This window comes from Oryzias latipes, chromosome 9 (genome assembly GCF_053564925.1).
Source record: "Oryzias latipes strain Hd-rR chromosome 9, Olatipes_Hd-rR_3.1".
NCBI lineage: Eukaryota > Metazoa > Chordata > Actinopteri > Beloniformes > Adrianichthyidae > Oryzias > Oryzias latipes.
Window position 1 is genome coordinate 3,313,213 of NC_136245.1, and position 17,606 is coordinate 3,330,818.

The 17,606-nt window shown below is 46.5% G+C and overlaps 1 protein-coding gene across 2 annotated transcripts in view; it reads right to left on the reverse strand.

Annotated features, from left to right (window-relative positions):
• Positions 1–17,606, reverse strand: part of pdzd2 (PDZ domain containing 2) — a 45,155-nt gene that overhangs the window by 20,533 nt on the left and 7,016 nt on the right. For both annotated transcript variants that reach the window (XR_002290919.3, XM_011479699.4), the window contains exons 2-5: positions 6,701–6,928; positions 6,027–6,460; positions 3,284–4,112; positions 1,738–1,883 (exon numbers count right to left, since the gene is read on the reverse strand). Coding sequence is in view for 1 of the 2 variants with exons in the window: in XM_011479699.4 (XP_011478001.1) it covers positions 1,738–1,883; positions 3,284–4,112; positions 6,027–6,460; positions 6,701–6,820 (1,529 nt within the window). In the remaining variant the exon portion in view is untranslated. The remainder of the gene's footprint in view (positions 1–1,737; positions 1,884–3,283; positions 4,113–6,026; positions 6,461–6,700; positions 6,929–17,606) is intronic.

Below are 17,606 nucleotides of genomic sequence, written 5' to 3' on the forward strand. Positions count from 1 at the left end.
AAGTTTTCATAGATGTATCACGACAGTAAAAACAAGGAAGACATGCGAATAAACCACTCAAAGAACATAAAAACCAACATAAAACAGGAACCGTGTGTGATTATTGTGCTGTTTATATGCAATTCGTTAGTGATTTGTGCGTCAATGACGTCATTTTAACGTACTATGTGCACCCTACGCACGATATAATCTGTTAGACATAAAAAGCCACATATTTCCGTATACACCTCACAAAAATCACGCACAATTGTGTGAGATTTACATAAACATTGCGCATAAACTATGTAAAATACACGTAAACTGCATAAATCTCAACTGATGAAAAATTTGGAACAGCTCCAACCGAATTCACGTAAAGACCCGTCGGCCGAAACCCTCGACGGACACCTGTGCACATCGACGGACGAAGAACGCAAGAAACACTTAAGAATGATGTAGATCACGCATGTATCATAAAGCAGCGTTATTGCGCCACAGACCGGTTTCATGTCTGACTAAATTCTCACGGGCCGGTATGTTACATGTGGTGGACACACGCTGCAGCAACGCTGCAATAAAGGTAAAGACACGTGATATGGCGTACTCTGCCCTTTTATTTTGACACGCTAAACATTGTACATCGCACAGGTGTCATCATCCTCTCCCCTTCCCACACTCATGGTGCTACAAAGAAGTAAACACAACAGGAGGAAATAACTAAAGGTGAAACAACATAAGCCAGATGAAAGGACCTGCAGGCAAAAAGAAACACCCGTGCTCAACCCTATTTTGACCAAAGCAGGCAAAGGGGATTGATCACCATAATTCCCTATGCTGCCAGCCCAGAGAGTATCCCCTGGCTGCAGCCTGCGGAACTCCGACAGCAGACCAAACGTGCACGTAACAGACACTACAGTACAACAAAATAATGTCTTGCATGAAAACTGTGGTATTTTCTAAACATAACAATAAACACGAATTATGATATGAGCAACGTCTTCTCTGCCTGCAACGCTTCCTGGTCGCTATTATTATAACATCTAAACATGCCTTTAAAATAAGTGCATGGAAAATCCAACTCACCACAATGCTGAATGGTTCGTGGGAATCTCCCGTTGGGATAAATCCGTATTTTAAGTAGGACTCCTGATTCTGACTATTAAATGTAGCTTTCTTTTTCTGGAAGTGGAAGGCTCCTCTTCTGTCTCCTGTCTGGGCCTTTTCCACATGGCAAAGAAACTTTCCAAAGACGTTTGTTCTTTATTCATTTTGCTAGTTCCTGGGTTTTATTTTAGCGGTATCCTATAACGTGACCAAGATAAGCGAATTGGCCTGCTTCAAGAGTTACATAGACGGATGGAACAGAGAAATGGGCAATTTTTCAAAAATAAAACATCTTTCAGATTCCAAAATAAATAAAACGGAAGTCATGTACGTTATTTTATTTTTGCTGTGCGGCCCGGTACCAAATGACCCACGGACCGGTACCGGTCAGCGGTCCGGGGGTTGGGGACCACTGTCATAAAGGACCGAAATTGAAATTCATCTGTGGAAAATGTACGTAGTGGCTGTGTGACACGACCTTAACTAAACCCTCATGGACTTAAACACACTCAGACCTGCAGAGATAGAGTTCAGTTTCTCTGGTCTTCATCAGCCTCGGTAGGGCTTTCATTGCTGGAGGTTCATTTTTCCTAAAGGTTTTTATTTAGGAATAATGTTTCTCTGGATGGTGGACTTTTAGTGGGCTCTCTGTACCTGTGAATGGCGCCGCCCTCCTCTATGCGAGCAATGATGATGCCGTGAGGACACCTCTTGGAGCCACGCCCCCCTGTGATATGTATGCCCAGTCCTTCCTGACCCTTCACCATGTGCATCTTCCAGATGTGGCTGCCTTCTCTGTGCTAAGAAACAGAACAAACACAGTGACAATGAAAGGAAACATCGCAAAGATCCATGTGCAATGGTCCATGACAATACTGAAAATGAAAATTGTATTTCTGATCCTGTGAACCAAAGCAACAGTTTACGTGTCCCTGACCTCCTTCATCACTCAGATGCTGTCGTCAGACGGCTGGCTCTCTGTTAAATTAACAATAACCTGGAAGCATTGTTTTATCTGTTATACAAAACGGAACAAATAATTCTGGCTTTTTTTTTGAAAGCAACATTTTTCTGAGGCGGCGAACTGAAAAAGACCATATTGGAGACAGTGAAAGAAATACGTTTTTGATCCCTTGCTGATTTTTTAAGTTTGTCCTCTTAAAAAAATGGTAAAGGTAGGTGCATTTGAAAAGTGGGATACAGAAAATCAAGAAATTTACTTTAAAGAATTGATATACATTCATTTGCACTTCATTGAGGGGAAATAAGTATTTGATCCCCAAGTAACCACTGAGAGTTCTGCCTCACACAGACCAGTTAGACTCTCCTAACCAACCTGTCACCTGAACTGAAGACACCTGTTTGAACTGATCACCTGGAGAAACGACACCTGTCCACAGAATCAGTCCATCAGACTCCAGACTCTCCAACAGGGAGAAGATTGTAGACCTGCACAAGACCAGACTGGAATGGACTACAAAACCATCAGCCAGTAGCTGGGGGTTACCATGGCAACAGTTGGTGCAACATGACCATCAGTCCACCTGCAGGTCTGGGGCTCCAAACCAGATCTGACCTGGTGGGGTTTCTGTGATCATGAGAACATTGAGCAATGGGCCTAAAACAACACGGCAGGAGTTAGCTGATGATCTCAAAGCAGCTGGAAGCACAGTCACCAAGAAAACCATCGGTGATACTTTACACAGCAACGGTTTAACATCCTGCAGAGCTCACAAAGTCCCCCTGATTAAGAAGAGACATGTGCAGACCCACCTGATGTTTGTCAGTGGACACCATCATGATTTAGAGAGTGATTGGTTGAAGGTGCAGATGAGACCAAAACTGATTTTTGGACTCAACTCAACTTGTGTTTGAGGAAGAGAAATGCTGCCCAAACCCCAAGAACACCATCCACACTGTCAAGCATGGAGGTGGAAACATTATGGTTTGGGGGTGTTTTCCTGCACAGGGCGACGTCACCCTGTTGATGGGAGGATGGACAGAGCCATGTTCCATCAAATCATGAGTGAGAACCTCCTTTCCTCCACCAGGAGGCTTAAAACAGGTGGTGGATGGTTCTTCCAACAGGATAATGACCCAAAACATTCAACCGACACAACCAATGAACGGCAGAAGGCAGCATCAAGTTGAGGTTAGTACAGATCGTTTTGTTCTTGTCTCCACAGAGAAAAAGGTTTACCTGTCCTGACGGCTCACTGACGAATGAACTCATTCTGCATTCTGACAGTTGTCGGCAAGACTTTGCTGGCAGCGTTGCAGCAACGCCGTTGTGGGAACGAGCTGCTGACAACTGAGTTGGGAAGTTGGATTTCTCTGTGGATGCAACACAGTCCAAGAGCTCTGGGTCAGAACCATCCTGCTGGTCTCGGTGAAATGAAGAGCGTGAAATAACGCCAAACTTTCTCGTGCGTTTGCAGTTTGCTGACGTGTTGGAGACTTCAGAGGCATCGCTGCCATGATGCAGGGCCTGCTGGTTCTGATTTGGGTCTTGCTGCTTGCCCCTCTGCAAGTCCCAATGCAGATCCTCTATGAGGCTCGGATGGGGGTCCTGATGCTGGTCTTGATGTATATCCTGACAAGGGTCCTGATGCAGATACTCATGCTGGTTTTGATGCAGATCCTGATTGGGGTCCAGATGCAGATCCTGATGCTGGTTTTGATGCAGATCCTGATGCTGGTTTTGATGGGGATCCTGATGCTGGTTTTGATGCAGATCCTGATTGGGGTCCAGATGCAGATCCTGATGCTGGTTTACATGCAGATCCTGATTGGGGTCCAGATGCAGATCCTGATGCTGGTTTTGATGCAGATCCTGATTGGGGTCCAGATGCAGATCCTGATGCTGGTTTTGATGTGGATTCTGATTGGGGTCCTGATTTAGATCTTCACATGAGATGCTGTTCAAAGGAATGCTGACATCAGAGGGAGGGGGCGGAGCTTTCTTCTTGACCCGGCGCAGCAGGATCAGGTAAATGCAGCCTCTGTTCCAGCACTGGTCAGCAAGGTAACTGCAGAAAAGCAACATGCTGACATCATTGCAGTAAATAGTGCAAATAGTGGACATTACACATGTCCACTATTTAGCATTTTTTGACAGAAGGCATTTCCAACATTATGCCTTAGTCTCATGCACTCGTTCAAGGGTTGACCTTGCATAATCTGTGCCACGTGCCTGTGTCTCACCTACTTTACCCTTACGTGTTTTTTTAGTGTTCACTACAACCTGGTGGTCAACGACCTTAAAACTTCCCATGTTCCTCGTACAGCTTCGACCATTTGTCGCCAGCGGACAGCCTGTATCCACCCCTAAGGGCAGCGGTAACTAAGGGTGTATTGAGACTAGAAAAATCGCTTTGGTCTGGATCGAGTCCCGAACCTCCCGTTTGGTCTGTATACAGACTGGCATCAGGCGGACCATCCTATTATGAGCCAAAGCTTGTCAACAAAACCACATGACTTAAGATGCCTTCAGTTATTGGCCAGGAACTACGAGGGCGGGTCAAAACAACAATAGAAGGACGTTCGTCCTGCTTTACAAACTTTATCAAGACCATTAACTTTTCGATGGCCAGTTTTGAACGTGGGGAACAACACTTTTTACCAATGACTTTGGTACGGCGGAGGCGTGCTGCAAGGCGGTTAGTGGCAAGGAGTCACTAACCAAGGAGACGTGCAGTGTGTGCTTTACGTCAGAGAACGCTAGGAACTGCAAAGATGAGCAGACTACGTGTATGAAGCTACGCTGATAAGTGTTTAGGACATATAGATTGTGGGGAAACCAGTTAAAAGGAATGTGTATCATGTTCAAAGTTGTTTAAATGAGTCCAAATTCATTCAAACACATTTCAATGAGTTGCTGTCTCATTGTTGTGATGTTATGGCATTATTTTAGAAAAAGTTTCATAAGCAACTACAAGGTAGTTTTTAGAGTGACGTCACAGCAGCGCCGGTAGGTGCTGTGTATCGAGACACAAAAGCGTTTTCAGCGGTTTTCGAATAAACGTTCTAACAAATAAACAGTTTTTTGTTGGATAACGCGACAATCGTTGCTTCACATTTGTCCACGGATCAATGGTTGCTTCATTCCTACTCTGTTTACGTCACTACGGTGGCCTTTTTGGTCCAGTTTCTCCAAGGGCGGGTTTTATCAAGACTGAGGAATATCAGAGCAAACTGAAGCTCATTCCGGTTGGAAACAAACCAAGACGACCTCCAAAGATGGGTCAGAGAGCGGTTCCTGGTCCTGGACCAGGGTCCGCTTGGGTGAATTCAGACTTTTCCGGATTGTCTGCTGGTTCACTTAAAAGGGACCAAATGTGTCCCGTCTGAATACACAATCAGGCTTAAGGATGGAAAAAATGTTTTATTAATTGGAATTTATCCTAAGTTTTAAAGTTAGACTTAATTCATAAATTCCATAAATCGGTTTTTAATGCAGATTCTTTAATCTTTGATTAGTTTAGTTTTAATTCACATATTAGTCTGTCTTTACTATGTTTGGATCCCAAAGGATCATAAAACTGATGAATATAAAACAAATAAATTTTGAATCATTCAGCTGAAGAAGAAAACTTCAGCTGTACAGATCCACAGCTTCAAGATTTCCTGAAACAATCATTTCCTGTGATCTGATCTGATCAACATAGATCAGATCAGATCCATGCACTCGATTCATTTTAAAGAAGGACAGAACATCTGTAATTTGATGGCGTTTCTTTCTTCGTCCATTAAAAACCTCCAGCTGACTGTGAAAACTCCAAACCACATTTAGCCAGAGGTTTGAAGCTGTTGCTGGACTTGCTTTGCTCAGCGACACTTCAGCAGACCTTCACCAGCGTGTTCTTGCTTCAAACAAGATGAACTTTTATTTGGACATAACTTTATTTTCTTTAGTGAAAGATGTGAACCGTTCTTCTTCGTACCTGGCGCCACTGACGTCCACGCCCACCATCAGCTGCCCGTTCACTGACAGCACTTCGTCTCTCAGTTTGATGCGGCCACAGGAGCACGCCGGGCTCCTCTTCCTCACCTCCGTCACCCAAATGCAGCCCACATCTATGACTGGGCCCTGGTCCCTCCTCCTCCGTTGAACCCCCTTCTTCCTAGCTTCAGGGTCCCCGAAAATGGGGATGTTCCCAAAGCTGAGGCCAAGCTCTTCGCCGTCCGCCTCGCCTTTTCTGAGGAAGACCGCATGCAGCTCCATGTCCACGGCCTCCGTGCCCCACAGGCTGCTGGGTGGATTCGCTTCACCCTCCACGAAGTTAAAGTTGATGTACTCCCCCAGCTTCTGACAGGCAGCCAGGCACAGGGACAGGCCCTCGTCCGGACTGCAGCAGGCCCCATCCTCTTCTCCAGTCTGGGAGGAGGAAGAGGAAGAATAATTCCAGTCGGTGAATCTCTTGTTGTGTTTTGGTTGATATAACAGAATAACTGCTGTAAGAAGTTGAGTTTAGATTAGGTGGTATGGCTAGAAAAACTGGATTAGAGTAGAAGAAAGATGATGCAGTGATGGTGAGCATCCCTCCTGACGAAACAGGAGAGCACTTTGTTGTGAGGCTCAGGAGACAGATGGAGGTTGGGGAGCAGGGAGACGTACCTTAGACCCCGAACCGTTTTCCTTCAGGCCATCCGTTTGCTGCGATCTCTCGATGTGGGCCCGGTGCCAGTCCCCCAGCAGCAGGAGGATGCTGCGGGCGTTGTCTTGAGTGATGGGCATCCTGGCATTTTGAACCTTTCAAAAACCCTCACTTAGAGCCACCGGAACAGGCATAGGAACTGGACTGGGTAGACGTCCACCAGTCCATTTGAAGATGTGGGCCATCGCCTATAGAAAGAAGAGGAAAACACTTAAATTTAAAAGAATTAAATTAGTTCTGCACGATACATCAGCATGTGTGATGCGCTTATCACAAAAGACTGCGTAAAAATTCCAAAAATAGTTACTTTAAATGCTAAAAAAATCTTATGGCAGTTTGAAGTATTTAATGTGTCAAATAGAGCCCTTTAGGCATTTGACCAATCGGATGGAACCATTTTAAACCCTTGTGCTATCTTGTGGGGTCCATATGACCCCACTCTCCACGTTAACCTGGAGGTCACCTTGCACCTAACATAACAAGGGTTATGTTAGATGAGGATCGTAAGTTATGTTGACCTTTATTTAAACAATAAAAAAAAAGGTTGCAGTGAAATGGAAATGATTTGTTTTGCTATTTGTTCATGTATTGCAAATCATATCGTCATCGCAAACTTGATCACTAATATCCCACATCATGACTTTTCTTCACACCAGTTGTCTCATTCATCATTACACTTTCTGCTGTTCTGCTCTCTGTTCTGATAGTTTATCAATATCTTTGAGTCCCAGAATCTTACTGGTTGTTTTCTAGTTTGAGTTTCTGGGACGATAAATATATTCAACAAAAAGCAGCCACCTATTCCAACTACTTTTCCCCCCATCTCAGTGGAAGGTAGTTACGGTGGCACAGTGGTTAGCGCTCTTGTCTCACAGTGAGAACCCCCAATTCAAGTCAAACAGACCAAGGATCTGAAAACATTAATGGGGGAGCTTTCTCACGAATTCTCCAGGACTCCAGCTTCCCCATCGTCCAAAAACATGCTTCATAGGTTACTCTGGATGACTGTGAGTGTGTGTGATTGTGGCCCTGTGACAGACTGGCGACCTGTCCAGAATGACTGGGACAGGCCCGTGACCCCAAAAGTGAACAAAAGGCTTTGAAGATGAATGATAGTTATTGTAGAGTTTATCTACAAAAGGAATCAATCAAATCCTGTCTTCCCTGAGCCACTTGATTGTTGAACTGCCTATTTATTACTGATGCAAATTAGAGTTTATCTTTATAATATTTTCATTTCTTTCTTTGTACATTTTTTTCTTTGAGCATGCTGCGAGTCAGGAGGTTTTAGTGAACACTTATACGCCATACAAGGGTAGGTAAGGTTGGAGTAAGTGGGACCCAGACATGTTGTATGGATTTTTTATTTTTTCGATCCCTTCGATCCTTGTGATGGAAATACGGAAACTAGACAAACAGAGTGTAGGTTGTGTGAGCATCCTACGGACACTTAGGTATTAGCTTTCGTGCAGGAGCAATAAGGAACCAGTACTTGCACTGTACCAACACCAAAAGAGTGGTGCGAGGGCATTGTGCCATAGCATCACCTGTATGTCATAGGAGCGTATAACTTACATGATCCTTGTTGATGACCCCACTCCTGGGAGTGGGGTCATCTGGTCATCCACAAGATATAACAAGGGTTAACACACACATGACAATGGTACGTTTCATTTTTATGATGTCCCTTGAGGTGTTCGCGTCAAGGGAACTGCAAGACACACTGTCAAACAGCCAATACATACATTTTGCGCATTTTCCACGTATGACGTGTTGTGTCTATCCACGACCGTTCTGAGCATTTCTATTGGGATTTTCAAGCATGTACCACCCACTGGGGGGGGCCCAGCGGCGCCGGATGGGCTGCCCATCTGCACCTGGGGCTGGGATCGGCCCTTCCCTGGCTCTGGGACGGGACGGGACAACCCTCTCGGGGCCCCCGGTCGCTCTGGGTGTCACCCGCTTCGGCTGCGGGGTCTGGGGGGGGGGGGGGGGGGGGGGGCATTATTAGTACGGGTCGGGGGGGCTAACGGGTCGGGGTCTCCGCTGAGGCAATCAGTGGTTGCCTCGGCCGGTTGGCCTCCTCGGTCCCGTCGAGGCCTGACCAGAGCTCTTCTAGGGCCGGCGTCTGGGGGTGGGGGCCTGGGCTTGCTCCGGGGGGGGGGCGACGCTTTCTGGCTCCTCTCTCTCTGTGTGGGGTGGGTGGTGCCGGGCCTGGGGTGTCGGCGCCTCCGGGGGTGGGCCCCTGGGCTGGGTGGCCCTGGCCCCTTTGCTGGGGGTGGGCTGGGGGACGGCTGTTTGACCACCGGGGGACAGTCTACCAGCTGTCCCCAACTTACCCCCTTCCTTATATAACCTCATATTAGGGTGAGGGGGTGGGGGGTCTAGCCTGCGATGCGCCTTGGGGGGGGGCTACTTGGGAGTGGCCCCCCTCCTATGGTTGCCGTATGGAGTGGGCCCCCCCTCTTTCGGTTTTATTTGCACCTTAGACATGTAGGGTCCTTGGTAGGGGGGGTGCTTGGACATCACTGCAAGCAAGTAGCAGATGTCCTCCTGGCACCCTACCCGCCAATTTTAACCGCACCTTAGACATTTAGGGCCCCTTGGTGTGGAGGGTGGGGGGGCATCACTGTGAGTAATCAGGAGATGTCCCCTTAGTGCCCTACTCGCCAATTTTAACTGCACCCCCCTTAGTACACACACCCCTCCCCCTTCAATATATACATTCAAACATAAACACACACACATGCACACAAACACCCTCTCAAGCACCCATACACGCACACACATTTTACAAGGAAGGTGGGACCTGGGTCCATCTGTCCCCTACCCCTTCCCTGGTGGGGGGTGTGGGCCCCTTGGCGATGGCGGCCGTGTCCCTTGGGTGCCGGCTCCCTGGGCCCGGCGGTGCTCTCTCCGCGCGGTGGGGGGGTTCATATTACACCTGAGCCGGGGGTGTTCGTGTCCCTGGGGGGTGGGTCCTGGTCCTTGCCCCTGGGCGCTGGGCCCCGCCAAACTTCCAACATGGCCGAGCCTGGTCGGGCCATATTTATAACACCCCTTGTGGGCCGCCCTTTTTTCCCCGGGGTTCCCCCCTCCTGGGCGGAGGCGGCGGGCCCCTGCCTTGCTCCTACCTGGACCAACCGTGGGCCGGGTGGGTGGCTGCCTGGAGTGCGGAGCGGGTCTCCCTTGGGGGGTCCTGGCTCGTACCTGGGGTCGGGGCGGGGGGATGCCCGGAACTCCTGGGTGGTCGTGGGGTGCTCGTCTGGGGCTGTGGGCGTCCCTCTCCGGTGGGGCCCTGCGTTGGGCTCTTCCGGCGCGGCGGGGGGCTGCTTTCCTGGCTGGGCTGGGGCGGCGCTCTCTTTCCCTCTGCGCCTCCCTGCTCTCTGGGGGCCTCGCGGCGGTCCTGCTGGCCCTGGCCTGGGTGGATGTCTTGGTCGCCCGGGGGGCGGTTGTTCCCTGCCTGTTCCCGTGTGGCGTTGGGGGAATTCCGGCTGCTGCTGCGGCGGGGGTATGGGTGTGGGGGTGGCTGGGCGCTCCTCCTCCTTCTTTTCACATTCCACCATCCATTTACAGAACATAAACACTCACCTGAGCACAGGTGTTAGCTCACCTTTGCACTAATAGTTTGCATGATTGAATGAATGAAAGATTTCACACTAGTTGGTTTAAAGGCATAGGTATGCGTTCGTGAACACTATCTGTTTTGTGTGCATGTTGACATGTGGACATTTTTGCGGCTAGCAGGTGTGTTGATAATATTTGAGTGTGTGTGAACAGGCCCCGCCCTTTTTGTACTACATTTGAACCGTACCGTAACGATAAACAACCAGGAAGCCTGTCTGCTCTATGCTGCTTCATGGTCTTACCCCCTTTCCCCTCCGATTATCACCCCCCCCCCCCCCCCTCTCTCTAACGTCCCTCTCTCTTCTTCCCCTCTTTCCTTTTCCGTCCGGTCCAACACCAAAGATTTTCAAACATGATTGAAATTAATAAAGTTTGGCCTCAATTACAAAAGGGGTTTATTCAGACATACCTTTGGTTTGTCTGAAGATGAATAACCCCTCTTGTTAAAATAAAATATGTCCAACACAAGAGGCCCTCAGCTCTCATCTGTTTGCCTAGCTGTTGGACAGGACAAGTTAAAAAAAAAAAAAAAAAAAAAAAAGCATGTACCACCCATGGATAACTTTTATATCGCGTACACGGTGCACACATCATGTTAGATTTGATTTGATTTATTTCAAGCATTATAGTCAAAGCAATTAAGAATTCACACCTATTTATCAAACTCATTACAGAAATGTTGAAATGCATAGATTAAAAAGAAAAAAAAGTAACTTAAACCACACGTGCTTAATGAAACATAGTGCTTATTAACTAAAGTCAGGTTAAAATTACATGATAGACGAACGAATCATTAATGAATGGCATTTATTTAAAAAAATAATAATTAAAAAAAGAATCAAACACAGTTCATGTTCTACGTTGGTTTACGTGTTCTTTGTGTGGTTTATTCGTACTTACATCGTTGAAAATGTTGTCACTTTTTCCACGTACATTCTCGTCTGACAAATTTTCATCCGCCAAACAACGCAGAGGCTGTGTGACGCGCCCTTTATGTCATGATCGGACTACTAGGTAGACCCAGATGCTGGAACCCGGAAGAAACTCAGGAGGCGAGGTAGAATCAAGAAGTTTAATGTTAGAGCCGGTCCAGGATCGAAGGGCCAGAGTCAGGGTCCGTGAGCAATCCAACGTAGTCTGAGCCGAGGACGGCGAAACCAACTTGAGACGGAGCGGACGTCGTGGATGATGGAACTGCTGGAGGCGAGATGGAGCACCGAGGACGGTGTAACCAGCTTGAGGCGAGGGGAAACGCCTAGGACGGCGTAACAGGAACGGAGCAAGGAACCAGCGTGACCAGAGAGGAGATGACCGGAGTGAGTACAACGGACTGGCGTAGTATGCTGGGATGGATCTCCTTAAGAAGATCTGCCAGGTGATGAGGAGATGAAGGCCAGCTGGTTCCAATGAGAGAGCAGGGAGGGGGAGGTAGCAGCCGGAGGCACCGTGACACTTTACTAACTAAACTGTGGCGTAAGGGCCCTGTACCAAAGCATCGCCTGTACCTTACAGGTGCATATAACTTGAATTATTCTTTACAGTACATTTACCACACACATGACAATGGTACTTTCCATTTTTATGACATCCCTTGATGTGTTTGTATGAGCCACAAGGAAACTATATGACACACCTGTGCTTAGGGGGTGTTACGATAACCGCATCACCGCGGTGATGAGGTCATCACCGCGGTGATGAGGTCATCACCGCATTACGGCACGATTTCTTTTTTTTTTTTTTGAATTTCTCTTTTGGAAAGTTCTGCATGTGGTGTGTGAATGGAACTATAATAAACACATTAAACACATTCATCTTTGCTGATAATTTACTTTTTCTGCTAGTCCTGTGTTCAGACTTCAAGGGTTTCTGGGGGAAACCTTTTAATCCTGTTCTCCTTCACTCCCTCTACGCTACACACACTCCCTCTACTCACACACGCACGGTTTCAGCAGCACACATCCTCATTCTACAACAGAAATTTCCGTCTTGCGAGGAAATACGACAAATTTACTGCATTCTAATCATTAATTTCCATTGTATTCATTTCCATTACAAGCTGTGTGCGTTCCTGAGTGCACGACACGGCCGCCCGCCAGAGGATTTTGTGTGTGTGTGTGTGTGTGTGGGATGGTGGTGGTGGTGGGGGGGGTTATTACTGTTCTCCTTAACTCTGTAACACCAAACATGAACGCGCACTGTTAGATTTCGATGAATATCACTACATGTTTTGTTTGGGAACTATTTTGTGCAGCGCAACGTTTCGTGTCTGCATAAACAAAGGCGGAGCCTCCTTTCCCCCGCTTTCTTCATGGGTGTCAGGCTTCATGGCTACCGGAAAGGTGACAAAGTGTCTGCAGTCTGTTTATTACTGGGCAATATAATATTCTGAGATGATGTCTGTACCGGAGAGCACAGGTGAAACTCGCATGCAGCTAGAGAGCGGTCCACTGCAGAAGAATCAACACGCACCCCAACACACGTGTGCGCTCCTTCCTCCTAGTCCAACACATGCAGTGCGCTGACACACATGGTCATTCTACAACACCTCTATAGTTGGTTCATTAGTTAGATAGTTAGTTGTTACAGTTATTTAATAATAAAGAATCCCAAAATTTTTTGTTTGGCGGGGGGGATTAACCGTGACACCGCGCCCCCTGCTGGTTCATCACCTCTGTGATCAAAAATCCCACACCGTCACAGCTCTACCTGTGTTCCCCTTAAGGGGCAGCCGCTCCTCTATGACCCTCCACAGCACTGGACAATTTAAAAAGCCACAGCACCCATGCGGGTCGACCCCCGTATGGGTGCATGTGACTAAGACAGGTCAAGAATGGGGTACTCATTGGGGCCTCACCCAACTATAAGGTGAAAAGAGGGTGGGTGGTGGAAAAGTCACCATTTTAACACCAAAATATTTCTTTATTTATCCACCATCTATCCAGTGTTTTTGAACCAATGGGACAGTCTCATCTCCATGTCTCTCTGCCTCAGGTGAGGACACGCCTCGTCTTTTCAGTGAAGGGAGCGTTGGCCAACACAATTATACTGCCTCCAACAATGTGTTTTTATGAGTTGCTCTCCACATATACCGCCCCGCCCCGCCCTCCCTTTTAAATCTGGTCTTCAGTTTGCTGATGGTACCAAGACTCACACCAAATAACAACCCAGACTGGCCACACCTGGATGCTGGCGCAAAAGAGACCTGTGCACAGCAGCAGGGCTCTGCTTGGGTGGGTGGGGGGCGACAACATCCAGCATCAGCAGCAAACACTGCTGTTTGTGTTTGGCAGAGAAGGTCTGAGTAATTCCAACTCTACAACTCTCCTTACAGCAGATGTGATCTTGTTTCTTCTGAGAAGCTTTAAGTAAAAGCATCTGCTCTATGGAAAAAGGCCGATGGACAAACAAAACACACCTGCTCGTGAGGTGAAAGCGACCTTTTTTGCTCCAGGAAAACAGATTTAATCTTTGAGCCTGTAAACGTGCAGCTCTGAGCTCCGCTCCAAAAACAGCCTGGAAACACGCTGAGGCAGCAGATGCCTTCAGAGCCCCTCCCAGGAAAAGGCCTGCAGAAGAATCTGGTTGAGCCGGACCTGGGAGCTGCCAGGAGACCGCACTGTAATCAGCGTGCAGCTCTGCTTCAAATAAACTTCGTGGTTCCGAGCTGCTCTGCTGCTCGCCCACCCTCAGCTGCGGGCTCAGCCCAGTTCTGACCAGAACCGAACCACGAGGAAAAAGGCTGCAGCCTAACGAGAAAATTCTTGGGTTTTCTGGGAAAGCCGAATGTAAAAGTCTGGGTCGCTGCTTCAAACCCAAACCCCAAAGGAAGCAAAGAGAAGGTTCACATTTGATCAAATCATTCTGACCGTCCAGTCAGAACATGGTTCTGAAGCAGCTTGAACTCCTTGTATGGACACTGAACCTGGACTGATGGACGTAAGAAGACTCTCCCACAAGACAATGGAAGTTCCTCAGAGCTGCATCCCTGTCCAAGTTCTGAGCAGCTGCTGAGGGCATTTTTAGAAAACCCAGGAGGGAATAATCTGCCCCCCCAAAACACAGACGGGGAGGGCAGGAAACAAGTCAAAGGAGCCTGATCTTTACTCTATCATTACAATCCAGCGACACCCAGAACTGAGGCTGTTGCGTTCTGGGAACATGTGATGGCGCTCTGTTGAACTTTGAGAGGAGACCCAGGCACTGTCTGGAGCCTCTGCTGGTGGCCGGCGTCCACCGTCCCAGTAGGGTGGTCGGTTTCTTCCACTCCCCACAGTTTGTCCTCGGCAGAGCTGGCGAGCATCTCCCCCATTTTAACCCCTTATCCCCCATCTCTACCATCCCACTCTCTCCCTTTCTCCTATTTTCTTCTGTCCGGTCAAACAAGGAAAGCATACAAACATAATTATTATAAATAAACCTTAGCCTCAAATACAAAAGAGGTTTATACAAATATACTCTCTGTGTGTCTGAAGACCCTTAAACCTCTATTGTCACAGTAAAATCTGTCCACCACAAGAGGCCTTCAACTCTGATCTGCTCGCACAGCCGTCTGACAGGACAAGTTAAAAAATACAAACGTCATCGTCAACATCCTTAGAACTATTTTAGGGAGGTTAGAGCGCCCCCCCCCTCCCCCCCACACACACACATCCTGTTCTCTGGAGAGGCAAACACATCCTCACTAAGAAACAGAGGACTTCTGCTGCCTCTTCTTTCATTTGCATGCTGGAGAGCCCCCCCTCCTGTTTTATACTATTAATATTCTCCTGGATGGGTTTGTTTGAAAAGTACCGACACTTTCCAAAGACTAATACTCTAGATAATATCTTGGAATTTGTATTCATTTCCATAATTCCATTGAAAAAATAACTTTCGTAGAATATAGATCCAGGGTCCACTGTTTAATGGATTTGTTCATTCTTACATAAATGGGGGTTCCAGCTCATAAAACTCACGAAAGCAGGATTTCAGATCATTTGCCATCATGAAACACAGATTTACTCCCTGGTAACAATTTAAGATCAACATCTGCTTGGACCAAAAACCCAAAATTGTTTATGGGAGCATCAGAAAATGACCTCCTTCAGTTCTACAATCATCCACAGGGAAACTGTTTTATTGGAAGCCCCAAGAAGAAAAACCAAAGAAAAACTCATCTGCAATCTGGCAGTTCAACCAAGTTCCCGAAGCTGCAGCCACCCCTCGTCATCAAATACGCATGCTTCTGCACGATGAAGACATGTTTAAAGACTCACTCTGATGAAAATTGAGTTTTTAACATGTTCTCGTTGCATTTTCCTGATGACAGAGGACATAATGCCATTTTTCAGAACTGTACTTTTGGAGTGTAAGTTTTGAATTTTTTCACAATTTGGCTGGTGGTGCGACCTATACTCAGGTTTGACTTGTATGTAATTACTGAAAAAATAAATAGCAACAACCACTAGAGGGCACTGTAGATGTGTGCATCTGTATTTGTTACCATAGAAGAAGAAGCGGCGCTCATTCAAACGCCGTACTTGATGAAGTTGTTCCAAAGCGACACAGAGGATGAAAAATTCCACGGATTTAGTGATTTTAATTAATACAAGAGTTATGGTGACTTGCTAGCTTGCTGTGGTTATCAGAATAATTGTTTATTGTTGTGGTAATAAACAATAATCCTCTGATGTTTTATTCATTCAGCATTAATGTAGGCCTGCACAATATACCGCAAATTTATCGTTATCTCAATATCCAGCTCTGCAATATGCATATCTCAAAAGACGGCAAAAATTAATGCAATAAATTGTAAACCTTAAATGTGCTAAAACAGTCTTATGCAAGCTTGAGGCATTTAACAAAAAGAAATAAATCCCTTTATGCATTTGACCAATCGGATGGATGCCTTCGCGTTGTTGACCAATCGGCTGGAGGCCTATTATGTCTGATGTTTGTCACCTATATCGACATTTGGAGTATAATTTTTAAACTGTTGCAATGAAATGGGAATGATGTTTTTGTTTTTTTTGCTATTGGTTTATGTACCGCAAAATATATCGTTACCGCAACATTAATCACCAAAATCGCGAGTTTTCCTCATATTGTGCAGCCCTACATCAATGTGTTTCGGTAGTGAAGCGTGTAAATATATTTTCCGCCTATTGTTATCTATTCTGTTTTTATGATTTGCAGTTTTAGGTTTGTCTTATTCCTGTATTTTGTTAAATAAATTTCTTCCAACAGTGCGACATCTTAATTACTTTTTTATTCTTTATTATGCTTTGTCTTTGGCTGCTGCAGCTTGTACTCAGAAGCGTCTTAAAATCCAAAGTATATGATATTTCTTTATTCAAATTGCCGTGAATTGAGAGCATAGAAAGTACGCTGGGCGGATCACAAGCTCCCTTCTCCAAGCTCCCAGCAATGAGGAGGGGAAGGGGGCGGAGTTGCTCCACGCTTACAGTCCCGCCCACAACTCGGAGGTGAATTTACAATGATCTGCTGCTGCCCTGCAGAAATTAGGTCCCAGAAAACAGCATAGGCTTTTTGATTTTGCTTAATAAGATGGGAGTGGGAGTCCCTAGAGTCCCACTCCAATCTTCTTTTGATCTGGTGAGGAGTAAGTCTGCCTTTATTTCCCATCATCCATCTGTCTATACTCTCTCCCTCATGTTTACAAACCCTCACAATCCCAACGTGACATTACCGGTGCAACAAAAATGGCGAGCAATATCAGAGCTATCCAGTCGTACAGTTTAAATCCAGATTCCAGCTCAGACGAGGAAAACAAAGAAGTCGTGGATCTATGTGTCTGATGGTGGATGATCAGAAGGGAGCAGAGCAGGGAGCTCATGTCCTACAGCCTAGCAGCTAGGCCACAACCACAATTTTTTTCCAACCGCGTTTTTCGGCTGTTCCTCATTCACAATAATTTGAGTAGAGAAATACTCAGAAATGCAGTTTTAATCTTAATTTTCTGTATACATGTCCTCCATCATGAGAAAAATGTTACAAAAACATGTTAAAAACACCACACACACACAAAAAAAAAAAACATTTTTCATTGTAGTGGATCTTTAAGGGAACCTTCAGAAGAAAGGAATCATCCGAGTTTCGGACCGAGTTTCGGTCATCTCAGACTCCCCCTGCTTTCACGCACAGACATCACACTCACAGCAAATCCAGGAAAGAACCAAGGAGAAGAGTGCCTGGAAAAGTCCCATGGTCCCCACAGAAAGACTAAAGCACATAGAAAAA